This window comes from Peromyscus maniculatus, chromosome 23 (assembly GCF_049852395.1).
Source record: "Peromyscus maniculatus bairdii isolate BWxNUB_F1_BW_parent chromosome 23, HU_Pman_BW_mat_3.1, whole genome shotgun sequence".
Classification (NCBI taxonomy): Eukaryota; Metazoa; Chordata; class Mammalia; order Rodentia; family Cricetidae; genus Peromyscus; species Peromyscus maniculatus.
In genome coordinates, this window is record NC_134874.1 from 56,300,201 (window position 1) to 56,320,385 (window position 20,185).

At 44.4% G+C, this 20,185-nt stretch overlaps 1 protein-coding gene across 10 annotated transcripts in view; it reads right to left on the reverse strand.

The window, feature by feature from the left end:
• Positions 1 to 526: 526 nt before the first annotated feature.
• Pan3 (poly(A) specific ribonuclease subunit PAN3) overlaps positions 527 to 20,185 on the reverse strand; it is a 126,742-nt gene continuing 107,083 nt past the window's right edge. For 9 of the 10 annotated variants that reach the window (XM_076560438.1, XM_076560437.1, XM_076560440.1 and 6 more), the window contains 6 exons: positions 16,406 to 16,545; positions 13,902 to 14,031; positions 13,460 to 13,524; positions 5,753 to 5,891; positions 3,198 to 3,327; positions 527 to 2,593 (listed from right to left, as the gene is read on the reverse strand). In XM_076560438.1, the coding sequence (XP_076416553.1) occupies positions 2,571 to 2,593; positions 3,198 to 3,327; positions 5,753 to 5,891; positions 13,460 to 13,524; positions 13,902 to 14,031; positions 16,406 to 16,545 (627 nt within the window). In that variant the 3' untranslated portion in view covers positions 527 to 2,570. Of the gene's footprint in view, positions 2,594 to 2,953; positions 3,328 to 5,752; positions 5,892 to 13,459; positions 13,525 to 13,901; positions 14,032 to 16,405; positions 16,546 to 20,185 lie in introns of those variants that run through there. The other variant, XM_076560441.1, reaches the window with a different exon arrangement.

The following is a 20,185-nucleotide window of genomic DNA, read 5'->3' on the forward strand; positions in this document are numbered from 1 at the left end:
TCACCTCTTCAGATCACAGAAATTTCAATCGTACAGCAAGAAAAAACCCCACAATAAAGTACCACTTACGCTCAACAAATGCTAACGTTTTTGCAAAATTTATCCTTGTGGAATGTTTCTGGAGAAACTGGCAGTCTCTCCTCCATGTGGCAAATGACCCCAAGACACACTTAGCCAGAGGGTGCAGCTGAGTAGAAGCATCACAGCTAGCTCTTGTGAGGACCCGGGGTGCCTCCCCAAAGGGTGAGGGGACTAGCTCATGCCACTCCCCGTCCTGTCAGGTGAATGGTTTCTCAAACATGCCTACACAGCAAGCCCTCAGATCTGCACGCCTTAGTCCCACACAGACAGACCGGCACAGGAGACACACAAGTAAGTGGTGAGCCACCGATCAAGCCTGCTGCCCTCTCACCCCAAGGAAGAAGTTCTTCGAAACACATAGGTAGGAATCGTCAAAACCCAATCAAGACCAACAGCACTGTGTTGTTGTATGAACTGGTAAAAATCATATCAGAACAAAGACAAGTTTATCTCTGCAATTCTTTATTAAAAAATACTGCTATACACATAGAGACTGAGAACAGGGTTAAAGATGAGCAACAGAGACTGGGACTGTGACGTTAGAACTTAACATACTGGTGCTTTTTAGGGACAATGTTGATATCCAAATGACAGAACCAAGGTCAAAGCAAAGTTCAAGGGCACCCTCAAAGGCATCTGCAGAGAAGTAAATACCAACAGGTTTAGAAGAGGCACAGACAGCTGAAATGAGAGACACTACATGATTTCCAGGTTGTCCTTTCCGTGCTCTGTCTGTCTTACCAGGAAGTTACGGGGAGTTCACATCCTTAATTCGACACTCTCAGATAGTAAAGGCTTCCTATGGACTAAATATTAACTTTCAGACAACCTCCTAAATGGGTTTACATTGTGGAAAAGAGGGCTCCCTTAAAAAAAAAATGAAAACAAAAAAATAAAAACAAAAACCCTCTGCCCAAAAAACACCAAAGCAGAACTCAGAGTTCTTTTGAAACCATTCCCAATAAAAATGAAATGAAAAATAAATATAAAATAAAGCTAAAAAAATATGCATTACCTGACACCAACTGTTTTCTGGCTGACAATATTTACTCATGAAAACGTTCAGCTGACTCCCTTAACTACCCACACCAAGCCCTGAGGTTCCTAGGGGCTGAAGCAAACTGGCGTTTCCGATGTAGACATTGGGTTTGTGATGTGAACCTGCCCTGCAGAGGGAAGTTGCTGGTCTATGCGGATCAAGAGGTTCAAGCCCTAATGTACCCCTGCCCTTCTTTAGCATTCACATAACATTGGTCCACAAATGAAAATCTTCAAAAAGTTCCCAGGCCCCCAAAACTAAAATAGATGATCCCCTTTCATTTTCAAAGAAAACAATATTGGAAAAATCTCCAGCCCGCTTATAAATTAAGCATTTCATATTTCTTCTAGAATACAAGTAGTTCTTTTTTGTACAAAAGAATTACAATATGATTTGTCAAAAAACATATAAAAAGACAGCTGCTCTTCCTCAAATACATGAGCTAATGATAAAGACTTTTGCGTGTTACATCAAAAGTTCTTGTTACTCTTAAATAAAAGGTCCTTTTAAACAAAAGGACCATCATGGTGGCAAATGTTCATTATCCTTCGAATAGTGAACATCATGTTCTTTTAAATCCATCCAGATCAAATGCAGCCATTGATTTTCCATTGACAACTGATGCGACCACTCGTGGATGCAGACATGCTTGTTAGACATGTGACCTGTGTCTCTAGTCAAAGCTTTTCGGTGAAGAGAGGTGCTTTTTCTTGATGCAAATCTCAAGGCAGAGAAAAATCATTTTAAAGCTTATAAAAAGTGGACAGAGAAATGTTAAAAACTTCTCTGAAATATACAAATACGTATGCTTGTTAAAAATGAAGACAGTAACGTCAGCTGCAGGTGCTTGGGAGTCTGTCTTGACCTTCTGAGTCTCTCCATTCTCTTCCTAGTCACGAGGCGCACACCCAGCACCAACTGAACACTCAGCTCTGAGAAGGAGATGAAGTCTTCATGGCGGCCTTAGGAGAAAATCCCTATGTATTTGGCAGTCTTCGGTATCCAAGTGACCAGAAATCCCACAAATACTTGAGGAGTTTGGCGACAATGGTATGTCAAATAAGAAGCGTTCCAAGGAGGCAGGCACACTGCGAACTTTGAGAGGGCTCTCAGGACGGTCCTGCAGTCACTTTGGGTTAAGCAGAGAGTGCAAAGGCACAGCGGACAAGTGTCCCTCCAGAGTCGGACTGCCAAGCATCGACCACTGCTGCGCTCCTCTGCCCACCTCCTCCACAGTGTCTCTAAGTCTGTATCCAGTGTAAAGTACCATTATAAAGCTGTAGTTCAAAGACAAAAAAAGCAAACTGCAAAGACCTTAGAGTAATACAACTCCTCAACTTTAGGCCTTCAACACAATTTCATTTTTGCTATTAAAAATTGCATCAATGTAAGTGTATCTATCTGACTGGCAGGCTCCGAACGAACCTGGAGAAGAGCAGGGCCTGCTCCTTCAGCTACTGTTCCGATCGTTACCTGGAAAAGGATTTAAATCAACCAATAGGGGAAAATTCATATTCAACAACTCACTGATATTTCTCTTTGTGTGTTCTTAAACACGACACAAGCTTCAATTTGAGCTAATGGTAGGTGGCACACAGAGCTTGCATACGATACTCTTAAGGACTATGCACTACACTGTACTATTGACCTGGCCCGTCCCCCAAAAGCAAATTCTGCATCTCTTGGTGGCAAAAAGCTGCCTCTTTTTGTTTCCCAATGTCCTTGCAAATAGTTCCCTTAATAAGTATACAATGTGGCAAGAGGTCAAAGATCAGAAAAAAGTCTTTAAAAAATTAAAATTAGTGCATACACAAGTGGAAAACAGAAGCAGGAGCATCATTCACTGACATAAACTCTTCACAGAGGCCTGTGGCAGCCAGAGTGCGTAGAAAGTGAGACATTCTTCCTCTCAAGTAACAGTGCACCTGACCCAAGTGCAAGAAGCTCCACTCCTTCCTTCCTTCCTGCTCATCACCCTGGTGGCAGGAGACAGCGACAGGTCACCGTAGTGCAACTGGCTATAGGCTCAGTCCTTCACCATGCCCTGTGGACACTTTCAGCAAATACTACAACTGACCATTTGCAGCCGCAATCAGTTCCTGAAAGGTATTTTCAAAGCAGCGTTTTAGGTCACTGTACGTCACCACCAGCACGCTCTTCTCATCCCTGGAAATCAGGCTTATTTTCTCTGGCACACCAGCATCTAGCTGAAAGAAGTAAAGTATAAAAAAATATGTCGTTCATATCTCGAGGAAAAGAGCTGATTTAACCCATTTAAGGACAACACTTTCGACAACGGTCACAGTCCCTTTCAGATTTCCATAAAATTTCAATCAATTTTTCCCCCCAAAGAAACATTACCATGTTTCTCCTGCCTGCCTTACTGTCTAAAACATGTTTGATTACTATCTTCTGGTCAACTTGGCACTCTTTAGTTATTTACCCAATAGTTTCCATTTTGTATATTACGAATACCAGTGCAAAACAGAAAGGATTAAGTATGTAGTTTTAGGAGAAATACACAGAAGTACTATGGTATCCACAGCCTAACTGTACTCGAGAGAATGTCAACTAGAAGTCACCAATGAGTAGTTTGTGTCCACTCAGTCCCTTACTCTCTTGCCATTTTATTTTGTACAGCGTCTCTGTTTCTGTGGCTTCCTCTATGGGCGTCCACTCCAGCTCCTGGGGTTTAGCAGGAGTGTTTAGGACACAGTTCCCACTGCAGTTTTAGCTGCTTCCTTCAGTGTCCCACCAACCGACTCTCTGAAACAGGTTTACATTCCACTGGAGGCTTAAAACTGTCAAAATGTTTTACCAACAATTTCTGTCAATTATTCCCATCAAAACGACCTTTCGCAGAATCTTAGATATTAATCAATATGGTCTCCCTTAGATATTAATCAATATGGTATTCCTCAAACTTGGAAAACTGACACCCCAGATTTGGAGTATGTTTTATTTACTACCGTACGATAAGGCTTAGTACAGTCACTGTCAGTATCTACACACTCCTAACACAGTTCTACCTACTATGTGCTGACATCCGCAATACTAGGCTATGACGTGTTAGCGCATGTTCTACTTACTGCTCCCCAAGTGTCCCCCCTTTAAGAAGTTACGGAGGATGAGCATGGGAGCAGCACCCACCAGAGCAGCGGCAGGCAGCCCTGTGCTGTGGACAGCACTCTCAGAACCGTCTATAGAACTCAGACAAGGGCAAAGCTGCACCTGGCAGCACAGGCTTCCCTGCAGGGCTACCGAGCATGGTTTTCTCTGGACATTCTCTCTCTGCTACTTGAAATGGAGGGACGGGCAGGGCAGGGCAGGGCAGGGCAGGAAGGATTTCCAGAGTTGAGGGGTGAGACACATATACTCTAGGTCACTCATATATAAAGACAGTCTTTGCTCCATCTCTTTTTTCCTCTTTCTACTTTGTAAAAACAAAGAAGGGAAAAAGGCCATGGACGGATACGGCCCCGACCACTGTTTGGTCAGCACCTGATTTACCCACAGCTGTATACGAAGACGATGATTTACTCCCGAACACACCTCCTCTCTCTCATGCATGTGTCCCACGGTGGGTACAGGTTGTGGAGGTCAGAGGACAACTTGTCAGTCTTTCTCCCCCCTACCCCCGCGTAAGAGACAGGGTCTCTTTGACCGTATGCACACATGTGCCTACACATATGCAAACACACACCCATGCAAGCAGTCACACGGTACACAGTTTTCCCTACTCATTGTCCTCAATGAAACAAATGACATGTCAACGAAGTATAAAGGAGGAACACAGTCCTTTTGTGATGCTTTATCCAAGTAAAAGATTGAAAACACCTGTGGGTCAGGACCCCATTGAGGGGGTTGGCTGGCCTTTTCAAAGGGCTCTCATATCATGTATGATGATTCTTAACAGCAGGATATTACAGTTATGAAGTAGCAATGAAAATCATTTTATGGTTGGGGGCCACCACAACATGAGGCACTGTATTAAAGAGTTGCAGCGTCAGGAAGGTTGAGAACCACTGCCCTAGACGATCCTGCTTTTGCTTCTTGAGTGTTGGGACTCAAGGTGTAAGCTGCCACACTTAGTCAAAAAAAACAATCTCACTGTCGGGCTGGAGAGACGGCTCAGAGGTTAAGAGCACTGACTGCTTTCCAAAGGTCCTGAGTTCAATTCCCAGCAATCACATGGTGGCTCACAACCATCTGTAATGAGATCTGGTGCCCTCTTCTGGCCTGCAGACATACATGCAGATCAAACACTGTATACATAATAATAAAAAAAAAAAAAAAAAAAGGGGGGGGGGTGGGGAAAGAAAGAAAATGGCCTGTCTTAAATTCCTCACAAAGTACAGCAGGAATACATCCTGTTTTCTTCAGTCTCCTAGTACTTGTCCACACTACAACTCTACCAAGTTGTAACAACTGTGCTTGCTGTAAATGTGCTTGCCTCCAAGCCTGACACACCTGCACAAAGGAGAAAATGAGCTCCAAAGTGTCCTCTGACCCTGTGTGTGCACGAGGCATGCATACGCACACACGCACCCATGCATGCATGCATGCACGCACACACGCTCATTGATGTAACAAAAAAACTATTAAAAACTACTGGTTTTCCTTACAAATTACCTTGTTGAGACAGGAAATGATGTGACTGAGGTCAATCCAGGGAGCACCTGCTTCTGTGACCTGATGAAAAAGATGATCCCTAAAGAGTTTCAGCAGATAACGATCTCCAGTCTCTGACCAAGTCGGATCCTTCTGAAACCTGGGGAGTTAGTATTTGATCTCAGTATCTCACTCTCCATGCATATGGTCTTATTTTTCAGATTCAAGATTAACCCCACTTTCCCCAGTAAATAAGAAATTAGACAGCTTCTGTAAAGTGCTTAAAAACCAACCAACCAACCTCAACCAACACAAAATACATAAATCACACTTTTCATCATTCAGTTCCCAGGAACAACTACCCCTTCTATACCACTCAATCTTTACAATTAGGTAAAAAGGCAAAAGAAGAAATGTCTGTAAACATCTCTGGCCAAGCATGTAAGGAAATCTTCTCTCCATCCATGCTCCAGGTCACGGAGACATCAGCTAAGTTTCCACTTTACCAAAGAACATAAACTGGGAAATGTTTAGAAAGAGGAAAGGCTGCTTCCTGTCCTTCACACTCCACTAGAAGGTGAGCTGTGAGCACTGGAGAACCAGAGACGGCTTGTAGTTCTCCGCACCCTGAGGCAGGGCCTGCCCTGCTTTCTGTTTCCTCTCCACAGTGCTCTGACAGACAGGGCTCACACATGAACCGCCCTGGGAGGAGGGGCTGAGCTGCTGCCCCAACGCAGGCGTGCTCTGCAGTCCGCAGACTAAGAAGGCCAGTGCACTGGACGGGGCGGGCGGGGCGGAGGGCGGGCGGGCAGCACTGCCGGGCTGGGGAAACGTGACAAGCGTTCTAGAACTCTGCCCTTCACCCCACTCAGTCATGATGAACCAAGTTTCATCAACTTGGCCACACATATGCACATCTACAGAGGAAAAGCCCAAGCACAGAGATGATTAGCTCCTGAACAGACAACCTAGAGCAGGCAAGGATCCGACAGCACAATCAACATCGATCACAGACAGAAAAAGATCCTCAGATAGGCTCCTTAAAGAGCAAGTCCCAAGCAAAACGGTACTGAAGTTCACCTTCTTACTCATTAAGCTGACAAAAACCCCACGTTTTAAAGAAAGCATTGTCAAACTGGTGTGGGGAAGATGGCGGCGAGCGGTACTTCACAAGCTAGTGGCTAGGAGGAGAAGAAAGGTGTTGATGAGTCCAGTAGAGAGATAGTTTGGATCGACAGGACCACAACCATTAGCAGGAGGCGGACGGACCCAGCGGCGGCTGGCGGGGACGTGCAGGCCCGGCGGCGGAGACCAGCAGGTAGGCATGTGGCGGTGGACCGCGGAGGCGGACAGGCCCGGGGAAGGAGACGGGCAGACGCGGCTTGGAACGGGGACGCCCCTGGCTCCAACGCCTGGGGAGGAGGCTGTCTCTGTGGGTCGGAGCCGGAGCGAATCTGAACACTCTGAGGAAAACCCAGGGTCCAACTGCTGATCCTGTGAAACCCAACAACTTGGAGGTGTTGGTGAGACTACCCTGCTCAGCTGAAACCCATCTGGGAGAGGATTCAGATGCCTACAGTTTGAAGTCTAAAGAAACATGATCAGCTGAGGAGTCGACAAATGAACAAAACGTGACCTGGGAACACAGAAGAAGGCGCTACCCAGCCACCAAACCAGATCACCAGAATCATAAGTATATAATTCACCGACTGAAATCAGCTGTCCCTGAAGAAACAGCCCAATAGCACCAATTTAACCAAGAACCCCTACTAAACCAAGACTAAAAATTAGAACAAGAGAGGCACTCTCAGACACAGACACCACCTGCACCGCACAGAGGAAGAGATGAGTCGACACCAGTGCAAAAATACAGGCAACAACATAAAGACCTATATGGCAACATCAGAACCTAGTGATTCTACACCTGCAAGACCTAAACATACCATGACAGAAGAAACAGAAGAAATCAACCCTAAAAATGACTTTAAGAAGATAATAGAGGCCCTTAAAGAAGAAATAAAACATTCCTTCAAAGAGGAAATAAAAACTTTAATTAAAGAGGAAATGAAAAACTCCCTTAAAAGCCGGGCGGTGGTGGCGCACGCCTTTAATCCCAGCACTCGGGAGGCAGAGGCAGGCGGATCTCTGTGAGTTCGAGGCCAGCCTGGTCTACCAAGTGAGTTCCAGGAGAGGCGCAAAGCTACACAAGAGAAACCCTGTCTCGAAAAACCAAAAAACTCCCTTAAAGAGGAAATAAAAACTTCCCTTAAAGAGGAAATGAAAAACTCCATTAAAGAGGAAATCAAAAACTCCCTTAAAGAAATGGAAGAAAAAATGAACAAAAAATGGGAAGAAATCAAATCAAGCCAAGAAAAAGCAATTAAACAGATGAAAGAAACATTCCAAGATCTGAAAAATGAATTTGAGACAATAAAGAAAACACATGCTGAGGGAATGCTGGAAATAGAAATCCTGACTAAATGAACAGGAACTACAGAAACAAGCATAACCAACCGATTGCAAGAGATGGAACAGAGAATCTCTGACACTGAAGACACAATAGAGAAAATAGATTCGTCAGTCAAAGAAAACACTAAAGACAAAAAAGTCGTAACACAAAACGTCCAGGAAATTTGGGACACCATGAAAAGACCAAACCTAAGAGTAATAGGGATAAAAGAAGGAGAAGAATACCAACTCAAAGGCACAGAAAATATATTCAACAAAATCATAGAAGAAAACTTTCCTAACCTAAAGAAAGAAATACATATGAAGATACAAGAAGCTTACAGAACACCGAATAGGCTGGATCCAAAAAAAAAAATCCCCTCGCCACATAATAATCAAAACACTAAACACACAGAACAAAGAAAAAATATTAAGAGCCGCAAAGGAAAAAGACCAAGTAACATATAAAGGCAAACCCATCAGAATAACACCAGACTACTCAATAGAGACTATGAAAGCTAGAAGATCATGGACAAATCTCATGCAGATACTAAGAGACCACGGATGCCAACCCAGACTATTATACCCAGCAAAACTCTCAATCACCATAGGTGGAGTAAACAAAATATTCCAGGATAAAACCAGATTTAATCAATACCTGTTCACAAACCCAGCCCTACAGAAAGCACTAGAAGGGAAAATTCAACCCAAAGAAGCTAAACACATCCATGAAAAATCAAGCAATAGATAATCCCACACCAACATACACCAAAGAAGGACAACACAACACAACCACAGAAAATAACAGGAATTAACAACCACTGGTCATTAATATCCATCAATATCAATGGTCTCAACTCACCTATAAAAAGATGCAGGCTAACAGAATGGATAAGAAAACAGGATCCATCCCCATCTGTTGCATACAAGAAACACAACTTAACTTCAAAGACAGACACTACCTCCGAGTAAAGGGCTGGGAAAAGGCTTTCCAAGCAAATGGACCTAAGAAACAAGCTGGTGTAGCTATCTTAATATCTAGAGAAAAAGGATGTTTCAAAAGAGAAGAAGTCTTGTGGCAATGCCTCAGTGGTCCAGGTAACTACCAGAACTCGGAAATCCGAGACGGAGACTAAGGCAGCAGAGACGAAACACATAGATGTACATATAGGAAATAATAAAGAAAAAGTCAGTAAAGCCAAGAAGAACAAAAGAAAGGTGGATGCTGAAGCCCATCCATCAGATGAGCCTGTGAACGAGGAACCAGTGACAAAAAAGAAAAAAAAGATGGAAAGCAAATCCAAAAATAGTACCGAGGTGCCAAAGGATGACAGCAAGTCGGAGGAGACCAAAGGGGGCAATAAAAAGCAAAATACTTCCATTAAAAAAGGTGCAAAGAAGAAACCTCAAAAAGGTAAATCAAGTAAGAAAGGCAGCAGACCTGCTTGGGAGATGCAGAAGGAGATGGCACAGCAGAGCCTCCTTCCATGGAGCTGGCTCAGGAGGAGGTCTCTTCCGGTCCTGCGCTCACTCAGGTGGTGGTCACCCCTACAGGCTCTACTCAGCCCGGGTTTCCTTCTCCCATGGATATTGCTCAGACTGGGCCTGCTCAGATGGAGCTGCCTCCTCCCCTGGGGCCTCCTCAGAGGGAGCTGCCTCCTCCCCTGGAGCCTGCTCAGAGGGAGCTGCCTTCTCCCCTGGGGCCTCCTCAGAGGGAGCTGCCTCCTCCCATGGAGCCTCCAAAGATGGAACAGCCTCTTCCCATGGAGCTTAACTCAGATGGAACAGCCTCCTCCCATGGAGCCTGATCAGATGGAGCCTCCTCCTCTCATGGAGCCTGCTCAGAGGGAGCCGCCTCCTCCCATGGAGCCTGATCAGATGGGGCCGCCTCCTCCCATGGAGTCTCAGCAGGGACATTGTCAGAAGAGGCTGCTTTGTCCTTTGGACCATGCTCAGGTGGAGGTTGTTCAGACAGGGCCTCCTCACATGGGATCTGTTCAGAAGGAGCCTCCTGCTGTCATGGAGCCACCTCTTCAAGTGAAACCAGTCACCAAAATGTCTTCTCCCCGAAAAGAGAGTAACCAAGGAGAGGTCGGGCATGAGGAGTGAGGTGGTGCGGCAGGAGCAAGTCCTTATTGAAGTTGGCTTAGTGCCTGTTAGAGATAGCCAGCTTCTGAAGGGAAGCAGGCGCACACAGGATCTTCCAAAGGGAAACTCAAGAAGAGACGAGACACCCAAGGACCAAGAAATTGGCTCTAATGGGGAAGGAAATAAAATGGCCCCTCTCAAGAAAGTGGGAACAGAGGAAGCTGGCAAGAGTCTAGCTACGCTTGCTGCTCACAGGGAATCTACCAGTGTCTTATCCTCGGAACAAAACTCAAATGGGTCAGGTGGTGAAACGTTACATGCTAAGTGTCAGACTGGTTCAGCTGGGCTTTGTGAAATGTAAGTGGACACTGAGCAGAACCCAGACAGTGTCCCTGTGAAAGCCTCAGCACCCGAACCGGTGTCACCATTGCCTCCGGTCCCATCACCAACCGTAACGGCCTCGCCTATCACTTTGGCTGAAAACGAGTCACCGGACATTGATGAAAACGAAGGCATCCACAGCCATGATGGAAGTGACCTGAGTGATAATATGTCCGAGGGAAGTGATGATTCTGGGCTGCATGGGGCTCGGCCAGTGCCACAAGAAGCAAGTTCAAAAAGTGGGAAGGAGGGGTTGGCAGTTAAAATAACCGAGGAGGGAGGAAAAAAAAAAAAAAAGAAAGCATTGTCAAGAACAATACCAAAGGACCCTGCAAACCTGCCATCTGGAGACTCCACTGTCCCTCATCATGACCAAGGCCCTTGCAGCACTATTCGAGGACACCACAGCGGAGACAACACAGTGCAAAGGGCAGCACAGTCCACAGGGCACAGCTCTGGACATGCCTTGTCTGCCATGACCAGGACCCAACCTATCTCTTTCCACTTCTCTCTTTTTCCCCCATTCATTCATTCATTCATTCATTCATTCATTGGTTTTTTGAGGCAGAGTTTCTCTGTGTAGTCCTGGCTGTCCTGGAGCTTGCTTTGTAGACCAGGCTTGCCTCAAACTCACAAAGATCCACCTGCCTCTGTCTCAGAGTTCTGGGATTTAAGACATGTGCCAGCATGCAGCTCCAATTCTCTTAAACAGGAGCAATGCCTCCCAAGGGCAGCAGAAGGAGAAGCAGGTCAGACTGGTGTCAAACAGAGCTGAGCAGGAAGATTTCTAACATTAGTACAGTGAAAAGTGACAATGTTTATGTACTTAAAAAGAGAAAATACACAATATATTTGTACCTATAACTCTGGAAGTATATATAAAATTTTTATAAATAAACTAGTCAGGGTGGGGACCGGTAAGAGACTGAGGTTGTTAGGTATAAAGAGAGGGAGGATATTTTTTCACCACAAAACTTTTTGAAAATTTACATATAACATATTAAGAAATGTAAACAGAATTAATTTTTTTTTTTTTTTTTTTTTTTTTTTTTTTTTTTTTTTTTTTTTTGGTTTTCCGAGACAGGGTTTCTCTGTGCCTTTCCTGGAACTCACTTGGTAGCCCAGGCTGGCCTCGAACTCACAGAGATCCACCTGGCTCTGCCTCCCAAGTGCTGGGATTAAAGGCGTGCGCCACCACCGCCCGGCTGTAAACAGAATTTTATAAGGGCAATCTAGAATTTTATATATAATCATTTATCAATGTGTAAACATAGAAAAAAGACAATATTAGCTTTGCAAAAACTCGTGGATTTACCTCTTGTGAGAGGTGTGTGCTCCGAGAGGGGGTGCTTCACTGACTGAGAATCAATCAGAGAAGAAAAGCAAGCACCAGAGCGGTTAATCCAGAGAGAAGAAGGCGGCGGCACTGCCCTCCTCCCCCGAGCGGAGAGCAGGTGTGCCAGGCTGAGTGTGAGTGTGACTGACGGCTGTGAGGCACAAGCAGCCTGGACGGGAGGGAACAGGTGAGAAAAGGACTGCGGGCTGCCTTAGACTCTCAAAGTATTTCCTAGCCCTGACGACAGAGAACTTACTGTCCAGTGCTGAAGACACACTGTTTGCTTAAGTGCATTACATCACACAATTATCAGCCCCAAGAGAACGTAACTAGGCAAACTACAGAAGAAGAACCGTAATGACGCTGGGAAAGAATGGTGTGTACTCTTCACAGCAATGCCAACCCCGAGAACAGAGGACTTGGATGTCTGCATCAGGACAGCGAGAGGGCTGTGCTGAAGGAAGAGGATGGGTCACCAGGTGAATCAAATACCGAGAAACACAAGTCAACAGAACACAAGACCCGCCTGTCCTGAAGTACGGGGTCAATCCATGGAAATGCCGAGACACGGTTTCCAGAACTGGTTAACAACCATCCTCTTACTTAGGGTGGTTGTTAGAGAGAATCCTAACTGAGAATCTTCATTTTGAAAACAGCCAAGTGGGGCTTGGAGAGATGGCTCACTGCTTAAAAACACTGGCTGGTCTTACTAAGAACCTGGGTTTGATTCTCAGCACCCACAGAGATTCACAACTGTCTTTAACTCCAATTCCAGGGGATCTGATGCCATATTCTGCCTCCTCAGACACCAGGCACACATGTAGTGCATGATACAAATGCAGGCAAATATCCCCAGATATGTAAAATGAAAATAAATCTTTAAAAAAGAAAGGAAAACAGGTAAGCAGGCTTTAACTCCATGGGAGAAAAGAAATCCCACAAGCGGTAGTGTGCACCGGTCACTTCCCTCTGTGAGGACAGACAGTCCCGGGGCGTGACTTACTGCAGTCCTAACTGCAACTCTGTGCAGCCTGTCAGCAGTGAACAAAGTGCGGACATCAACTCTGTCTGATAACTCTCACTTAAAAGCAAGGTTGGACTGGGACAGCATGAAATGACCACATCACTCTATTATCAACATGACATCTATAAAAAGGCATTTTCACAGAAGAGACACGCTACAGCTAAGAGATCTCTAATGTCTCCCAAATGACCAAGAAAACCCGATGCGACCAGGCTTCCTACAGGAGACAGGTACCTGCTATCGCCCTCCTTGACCGGCACACACGACTGATTGCTAATGTGGACAAACAAGTTCCGAAGAACCACCACCCCTGGGCTGTGGTTTTTCAAGGTCACTTCCTTAAGAGCTTGCCCCTTTTCCAGACAGAAATATTAGGAAGGTAGTCCACTCATCCTTATACAAGTTAGCTCCCTTGGTTTGAAAGCATGCTGTCAATAATGAAAACTCTTACTCTGGCCTCTCGTTGATTGTTCCCAATTTTGCTAGAAGTCTAAACAGTCTTCCATTTTGAACCTCCTATAAAACATTTTAAAAACAGAATGTTAATGTCCAGGCCGAATATAAACAAAAGTTTTAAGAATGGTACTGTGCACCCATATTATTCTTACACAATAAATCCCAACACCGCACTTCTGGGTTATGCTCTTAAACATATACCTATTTTGTTCAGAGTCACACTCGAGGAGATTATGCAATTGATCAATTCTAGGAAGTATTTAAAATACTCACATTAAACAAAACCAAGATTTTAGTAGACCCGATTACAGCCAAGTCATGAATGACTAGGACATTAGAGCCTACACTAACACCCAGTGTGGACAAGGAGAGCACTGCAGTCCCAGCCAGCAGCACAGTGAGTACTGTATGCCAATTTACACAGTACCAGACTTGACCTTAGCAAGGTCTTCCTCAATGACATCATTTCTCATCTGAGCAGCGTCCAGTTGAGTATAAAACCGAGCACCAATCATAGGCATGATGTCATTCACACTCCGCATCCTGTTTTGGTCAGTCAGTAAGTACCTATCGAGACGGAGAAGAATTCCGTGAACGGCCAGGGCAGTGAAGCGCACACACGCTGCAGTCACTGCACTTGTCATGCAGATTTTGTCCCGCGCGTCCACTGTGACAGATGAGGCAGGAGGACAGGACCACACTTACCCATGCCCACCCTTGTTTCAACAGTGCTACACGCAATGCCCGGGAAGGAGCCTAGGAGTGTGAAGCTCACACTGGGAGGCTGAGGGTGGGAACTTCCCCTCTGTTCTAAGATAACCTGCCTCTATTTTTGCCAAGGGTCTTGCTATGTTACCCAAGAAAGCTTTAAATTCTTGGGTTCAATTGATCATCTTGCCTCATATTCTTTGGACTACAGGTACATGCCACCACACCTAACCAAGTAATTTTTTAGTCTGAAAATGAATCTTCAATTGTGCAAAAATGACTTAGCCAGAGAGAAACCGTCCTCTGCTCCATGATTTCATGTGCCACCTGTCCCTTCTGGGCCATCTCTACAGACTAAGAGAGCAGGAGGCACCGGTTCACCTCCCTTTCTATCACCACCGAGGGAGGAAGTCTTGCTCTTTCAGGAGCCACCTGCAGAATCCACTGACGCTCAGTCATGTGGCCACTACTTCCTCTAAAGGTAAGTCCTTCCTCACCTCCTTGCAAGTGTGCTACAGGAAACTGTCCTCAGCTATCACTGCCTGCAAACAGCTTCCTTGCTTTTGTCTTTAACATCTTTCTTAAACTTGTGCGTGTGTGTGGCAGTGGGGTATGACACCTAAGTGCAGATGCCCACGGAGGCCACAAGAGGGATTTCATCCCCTGCAGCTGCTGTGGTTACAGCAGTTTTGACTCAGGTGCTGGCTGTGCAAGGGCGGTACACACTCTTGACTGGAGAGCCATCTCTCCAGCCCTTCAATGTTTTATAAGCCGATAAAAGATGGATGGAATTATGCTAATCTTCTTAATAAGTATCCTCGGGTTTTGGCATACACCAACATTCTTTTGATGAGTAGATGAATGATTATAACCACACAAATTATCTTAGTTATCCACAGGAACCACTGATGTTTACATTTACCTAATCATACTGAAACCCGTTACCAGCTATGTGACGACAACTTGATGAGGTCCTCTACCTTATTGTGCCTCAGTTTTGTCTCTAAAATGGGGCTAACAATGACACTCCATTTACAGATGTTAGAGAATTAAGTGCAATTCATTTCAAGCACTTCATAAGTGACTTATGTAGCTCGATAGATGTTAGTTTATTGTCACTAGTGAAGAATGCCTTTTCATTTACTTACTTTTTTCTGGGCAATTTTTCAAGTATTTAAAGCCTCATATATCATTATCTACTTTCAATAATTATTAACATAAAGTGAATTTAATTACTATCCTCAGCTCCTACTTTTTCAAAAGGGAACTTTTAGAGTTTATAGTCTGCAACTATCCAATACAATCTGGATGTTGTAAACTAAGGCTAGAATCATACACAAAACATTTTCCCCCCAAAAGCTATTTTGTATTAATTATTTCTAGGTCCCAGGCATACACTGGCTTCTGGTGTCTCTCAAGCAAGACAGGGAAGCCAGTTTAATGAGGAACAGGTGGGCAGCCCCATCCTCCATCCCCCAGTTCCATAGCCCAGGGCTCGTCCAAAAAGAAACTGGCCCATTCAGGACTACACAGAAAGGGCACAAGGGATCGCTGGAAGCTGAAGAAACCACTGCTTATGATCAATGAATTCTGATGGCTTCTAGAACGTAACAGGGAAAATCAGCATCTTTCCCCTGACTAAACTCACAGCTGTAATACAAGTTGGTTGTCCTCCCCTGACAGCCTCACTAGACGTGTCTGAGATAGCAAGCGGTCCTTCGGGGTGATAGTAGTCCACAGTGGGTCTCTGAAGTCAAATTCATTCTAAACGTACACTCAAAGAGTTCCTGGAATCTTCCATTCTCTGAATTGCATGCCTAGACCAGAGACTCGCATACATAACTAGACTGTGAAGGAGGCTGCCTTACAGTCTCTCACTATGTAGAGCAACACTGGCCACGGGAACTCAAGAGACGGCAGAAATGTTCTGTCTGTGCTGTCCATGACTTAGCTGCTGGGAGCAACATCTGTGGCTGTGGAGCTCTTGAAATATGACTAGTGTCACCCAAGAGCGAGCAGCTAGGATGTCGGTGCAACTCTAGAGGGCGCTCTCTGACCAAGTGGCTAGTGGCTAATTGAAACAAACTGGTTTATGAATTGTAAGAAACATACAAAGATTAGGACATCAGCAGCTGCTGTGTCTGCCTGACTTTATAAACAGTGGGAGGCTCCTATAGAAAGCTCTATCTTAACCATAGAGGACTACTCTGATTCATGTAATGTTAATACTTACAAGATGAGGTTCTTCAGGTCAGAGGAGTAGTTGATTGTCACCAGTTCCATGGCTTTCTGTAAATTCTCTCGCTGAATTCCTGCCAAAGAGTTGCAAGCCAAAGCCAACACGACTTTTCCTAATGATATCAGATCTGCTTGCTGACACGAGAGAATAAACACAACTTAATTTCTACTTCACAGGTATACTTTCAACACACTGAACACATCACCAACAGGAAAAGCACATTATAAACACACAGGAGAGAGGACTCAGGACAGGTTCTCAGCATGGTTACTTGTTAGAATCACTATGACCTGACTGAAAGGGATTTCTGAGCCTCTCTTTTAGTTTCATTGAATGAATAGGTCCAAAATGTTTAGAGCATCTAAGTCACCCTAAATGAATGTATTTCTAGGACTACACTTCTTGTTGTTGTTTTTAATTTTTTTATTTTCTGAGACAGGGTTTCCCTGTGTAGTTTTGGTGCCTGTCCTGGATCTCACTCTGTAGACCAGGCTGGCCTTGAACTCACAGAGATCTGCCTGGCGCTGCCTCCAAGTGCTGAGATTAAAGGCGAGTGCGCCTGGCTAGGACTACACTTTTTGACAAACATTTACTATAAGCAATTCATATTCCAATTACGGGGCTGCTGCTTTCAAAAGCTTCTGTGACCATCGGGGAAGGGTGGCAGCGATGCGTGGCAGGTGCCAGGAACTCCGCGGTCAGCTCCCTCCTCCCCTTTACTCGGGTCGTCTGGCTGACATGGCCAATGTCTTTAGCTGCTGAGCCATCATCTCACTTGCCCCAGGGTTTGCAGTTTTATTTGGAAAATGTACACACAGCTGACAGGCTTCTTCCCTGTGACACGGAGCTGACGGCCACTACATGCTGGCTCTGCTAAGACCCCTGTGACTAAACAGATACATTTCTCATTGCATGAATCCAAGCTGGCCATGTGAATGTGAAGACAAGACATCCCACTCACTACAAGCAAGCATTCACCTGACTCCAGAACACACGCATCATAGAACATCAAAGTGGCACAGACCGCAATGGCAGCTTGTGTCTTTGTTTCCCAAATCACTAACAACATTCCTTATTATAAATAATGAATTCTTTAACTTTTCCCCCATTTCCTGTTTTTAAAATGAGCTACCCTGAAGCTTTCCTTCTCAAACAGTGATTCTCAACCTTCCCGATGCTGTGACACACTTAATATAGTAGGTCCTCATGTTGAGGTGACTCCCATAAAATTCTTTTCTTTTCTTTTCTTTTTTTTTTTTGGTTTTTTGAAGCAGAGTTTCTCTGTGTAACAGCCCTGGCTATTCTGGAACTCTCTTTGTAGACCACGCTGGCCTTGGACTCACAGAAATCCACCTGCCTCTGCCTTACAAGTGCTTGGATTAAAGATAGTGTAGTGTAGCCGGGCGGCGGTGGCGCACGCCTTTAATCCCAGCACTTGGGAGGCAGAGACAGGTGGATCTCTGTGAGTTTGAGGCCAGCCTGGTCTACAGAGTGAGAGCCAGGACAGGCATCACAACTCCACAGAGAAACCTGTCTCAAACAACAACAACAACAACGAACTGTAGTGTAAATGCCTATACACAGGGTGTCTGTTATACAACCACTGGGAAAGAGTCGTCTGACTCCAGAGAGTCACCACACACAGGTTGTGAACCACTGCTCTACAAGGATTCCAGCTACTTCCAACTCCATGAAACAGAAGGGCCCTCTGCAAAGGCAACAGTAACGTGCCTAGAAGAACGTGGTTGCTCTAAGCATGGAATATATTTGAAGTAATTTTTATTGAGGGTTTTTATAAATGCTTAAAATCTGAGGTATCATCTCAATTATTGCCATGTATGAGTTTATTATAGAAGTTTTCGAATCTGGCCATATACTAAAAGCACCCAAGGAACTTAAACACAAACCAAACAAAAATGATGCCTAGTGACCTCCTCCTCGCCTGAGTGTTGGAGTCATCCATTAGGGATATGGTTGAGGGGTTGGCATCTCTCGAAGTTCCTAGTGATAATGTTCCTAGTGGCCTTGAAGAGATGTGAAATGAGTATGTCTGGGAAGCCAGGGATTTTAAGGCAATCACCAGTGAACTTCCTCCCTCCATCAGGTTTCCTCCCATTTGTTGAATTCAGGAGTTTTCCCCAGATTCATTTTTTAGTTTTTTTTCCCTGATTCTTGGTTTCTTTTTCTGATTCTATATATGACTCTACTTATGTCCACTTTACTGAAAGTCAGTCTCTAGTCACGCATCTGAAACAGACTATAAGAAAAAAGACTACAAGAAACAATGTACTCCCCTCTCCTGTCAATACACTCCCCCTTTGGGACCATCTTTAAAACTCTCCTATGCCTCACTATAATAATCTATATAAAAATCTACATTTATACAACTAAGAAAATGGAAAGAAACCCGATACATCCATTTTACTGAATAATAAAGAAAGCGACAATTGGTTGTAAGTTGACAGAGTTTATAAATGAAAGCAGTTTGTGACTTACAAAATGGTTGCCCAGGATGGTAAAACAGTTGGTCATTTGTAATTCAAGGTATCCACCCCCCCACCTCTTTTTTTTTTTCTTTTTTTAGGTTTTTTGAGACAGGGTTTCTCTGTGTAGCTTTGCGCCTTTCCTGGAACTCGCTTTGGAGACCAGGCTGGCCTCGAACTCACAGAGATCTGCCTGCCTCTGCCTCCCGAGTGCTGGGATTAAAGGCGTGCGCTACCGCCGCCGCCGCCACCACCCAGCGCCCCCCCCCACCTTTTAAAAGAGCTTCATTTTATAAGGTATTCCACAAAAAATTAAGTTGAAATAGTATCCATTTGCAAAAAAAAAAGAGTGAGTCAGAAAAGATTCAAACTAGTCTTACTTTGTATTCCTAAGTGATTTTTTAGTGCTGGAGGTTAAACCCGGGGCTTTATGCATGGCTCCTTAGTCAAATACTAATTTCCAAAAACCAATTCTATTCAAAACACAAGAGTGATAACTCTAAGGCAGGAGTTTCATTTTTTAATGTGGAAAAGAAGTTTCTAGATTCCTGATATACTGCCTCTAAATATTATCCAAAAGTGTAGTGGTGTACCTTTCTTAAGACACATGCAGACCACTAGTATTCAGTAATACTCTTCACATTTTGGCTACCTTGTAAGATAGCCTATGCTCACCTCAAACTCACTGTCTTTCCTCCAACCTCCTCCTTAGTGCTAGGACTGGAGGCATGGACCACCCCCATCTAGCTCATCAGTCACTTTTGGAGGAAAAGAAATTTAGGCCAATTAATTAGTAAGTATAAAGCAGAAGAAAAGTCACTAAAAAATAACATTCCACAAAAAGTGAAGGGATAAATTGCATTTAGATAGAATAAAGTGGCTTCAGGATGTGTGCGTATATGCGAAATCAGGATTTATCCCCACAGTGCCTACCAGATGCCACTACCAACATCAAGGCAGCCTGGTAAGGCAGGCACGGCCGAGGGGAATTAAGACAGGAAAGATACATACAGTATGTGTGCAAAGGTTCCACTAGATCTCAGGCAGCATGGCTGTGGTTCAACAGCCACAGACTGCTGCATGAGGTTCAAGAGTGAACACTATATGGGATTCATTTTCTTACCCTATCATTTCCTTTCCTTTTTGTTCTGAATTTTTTTCTTACACTAAAGTAAACTAAAACTTTCTTTAGAAACAAACAGAAGTTGAAAAGAGGTGAACAATGGGAAGTATCTCTTCATGTGATGAAACCATTCTGTCTTGCACCAAACCTCAGGTTAACAAGCATCTA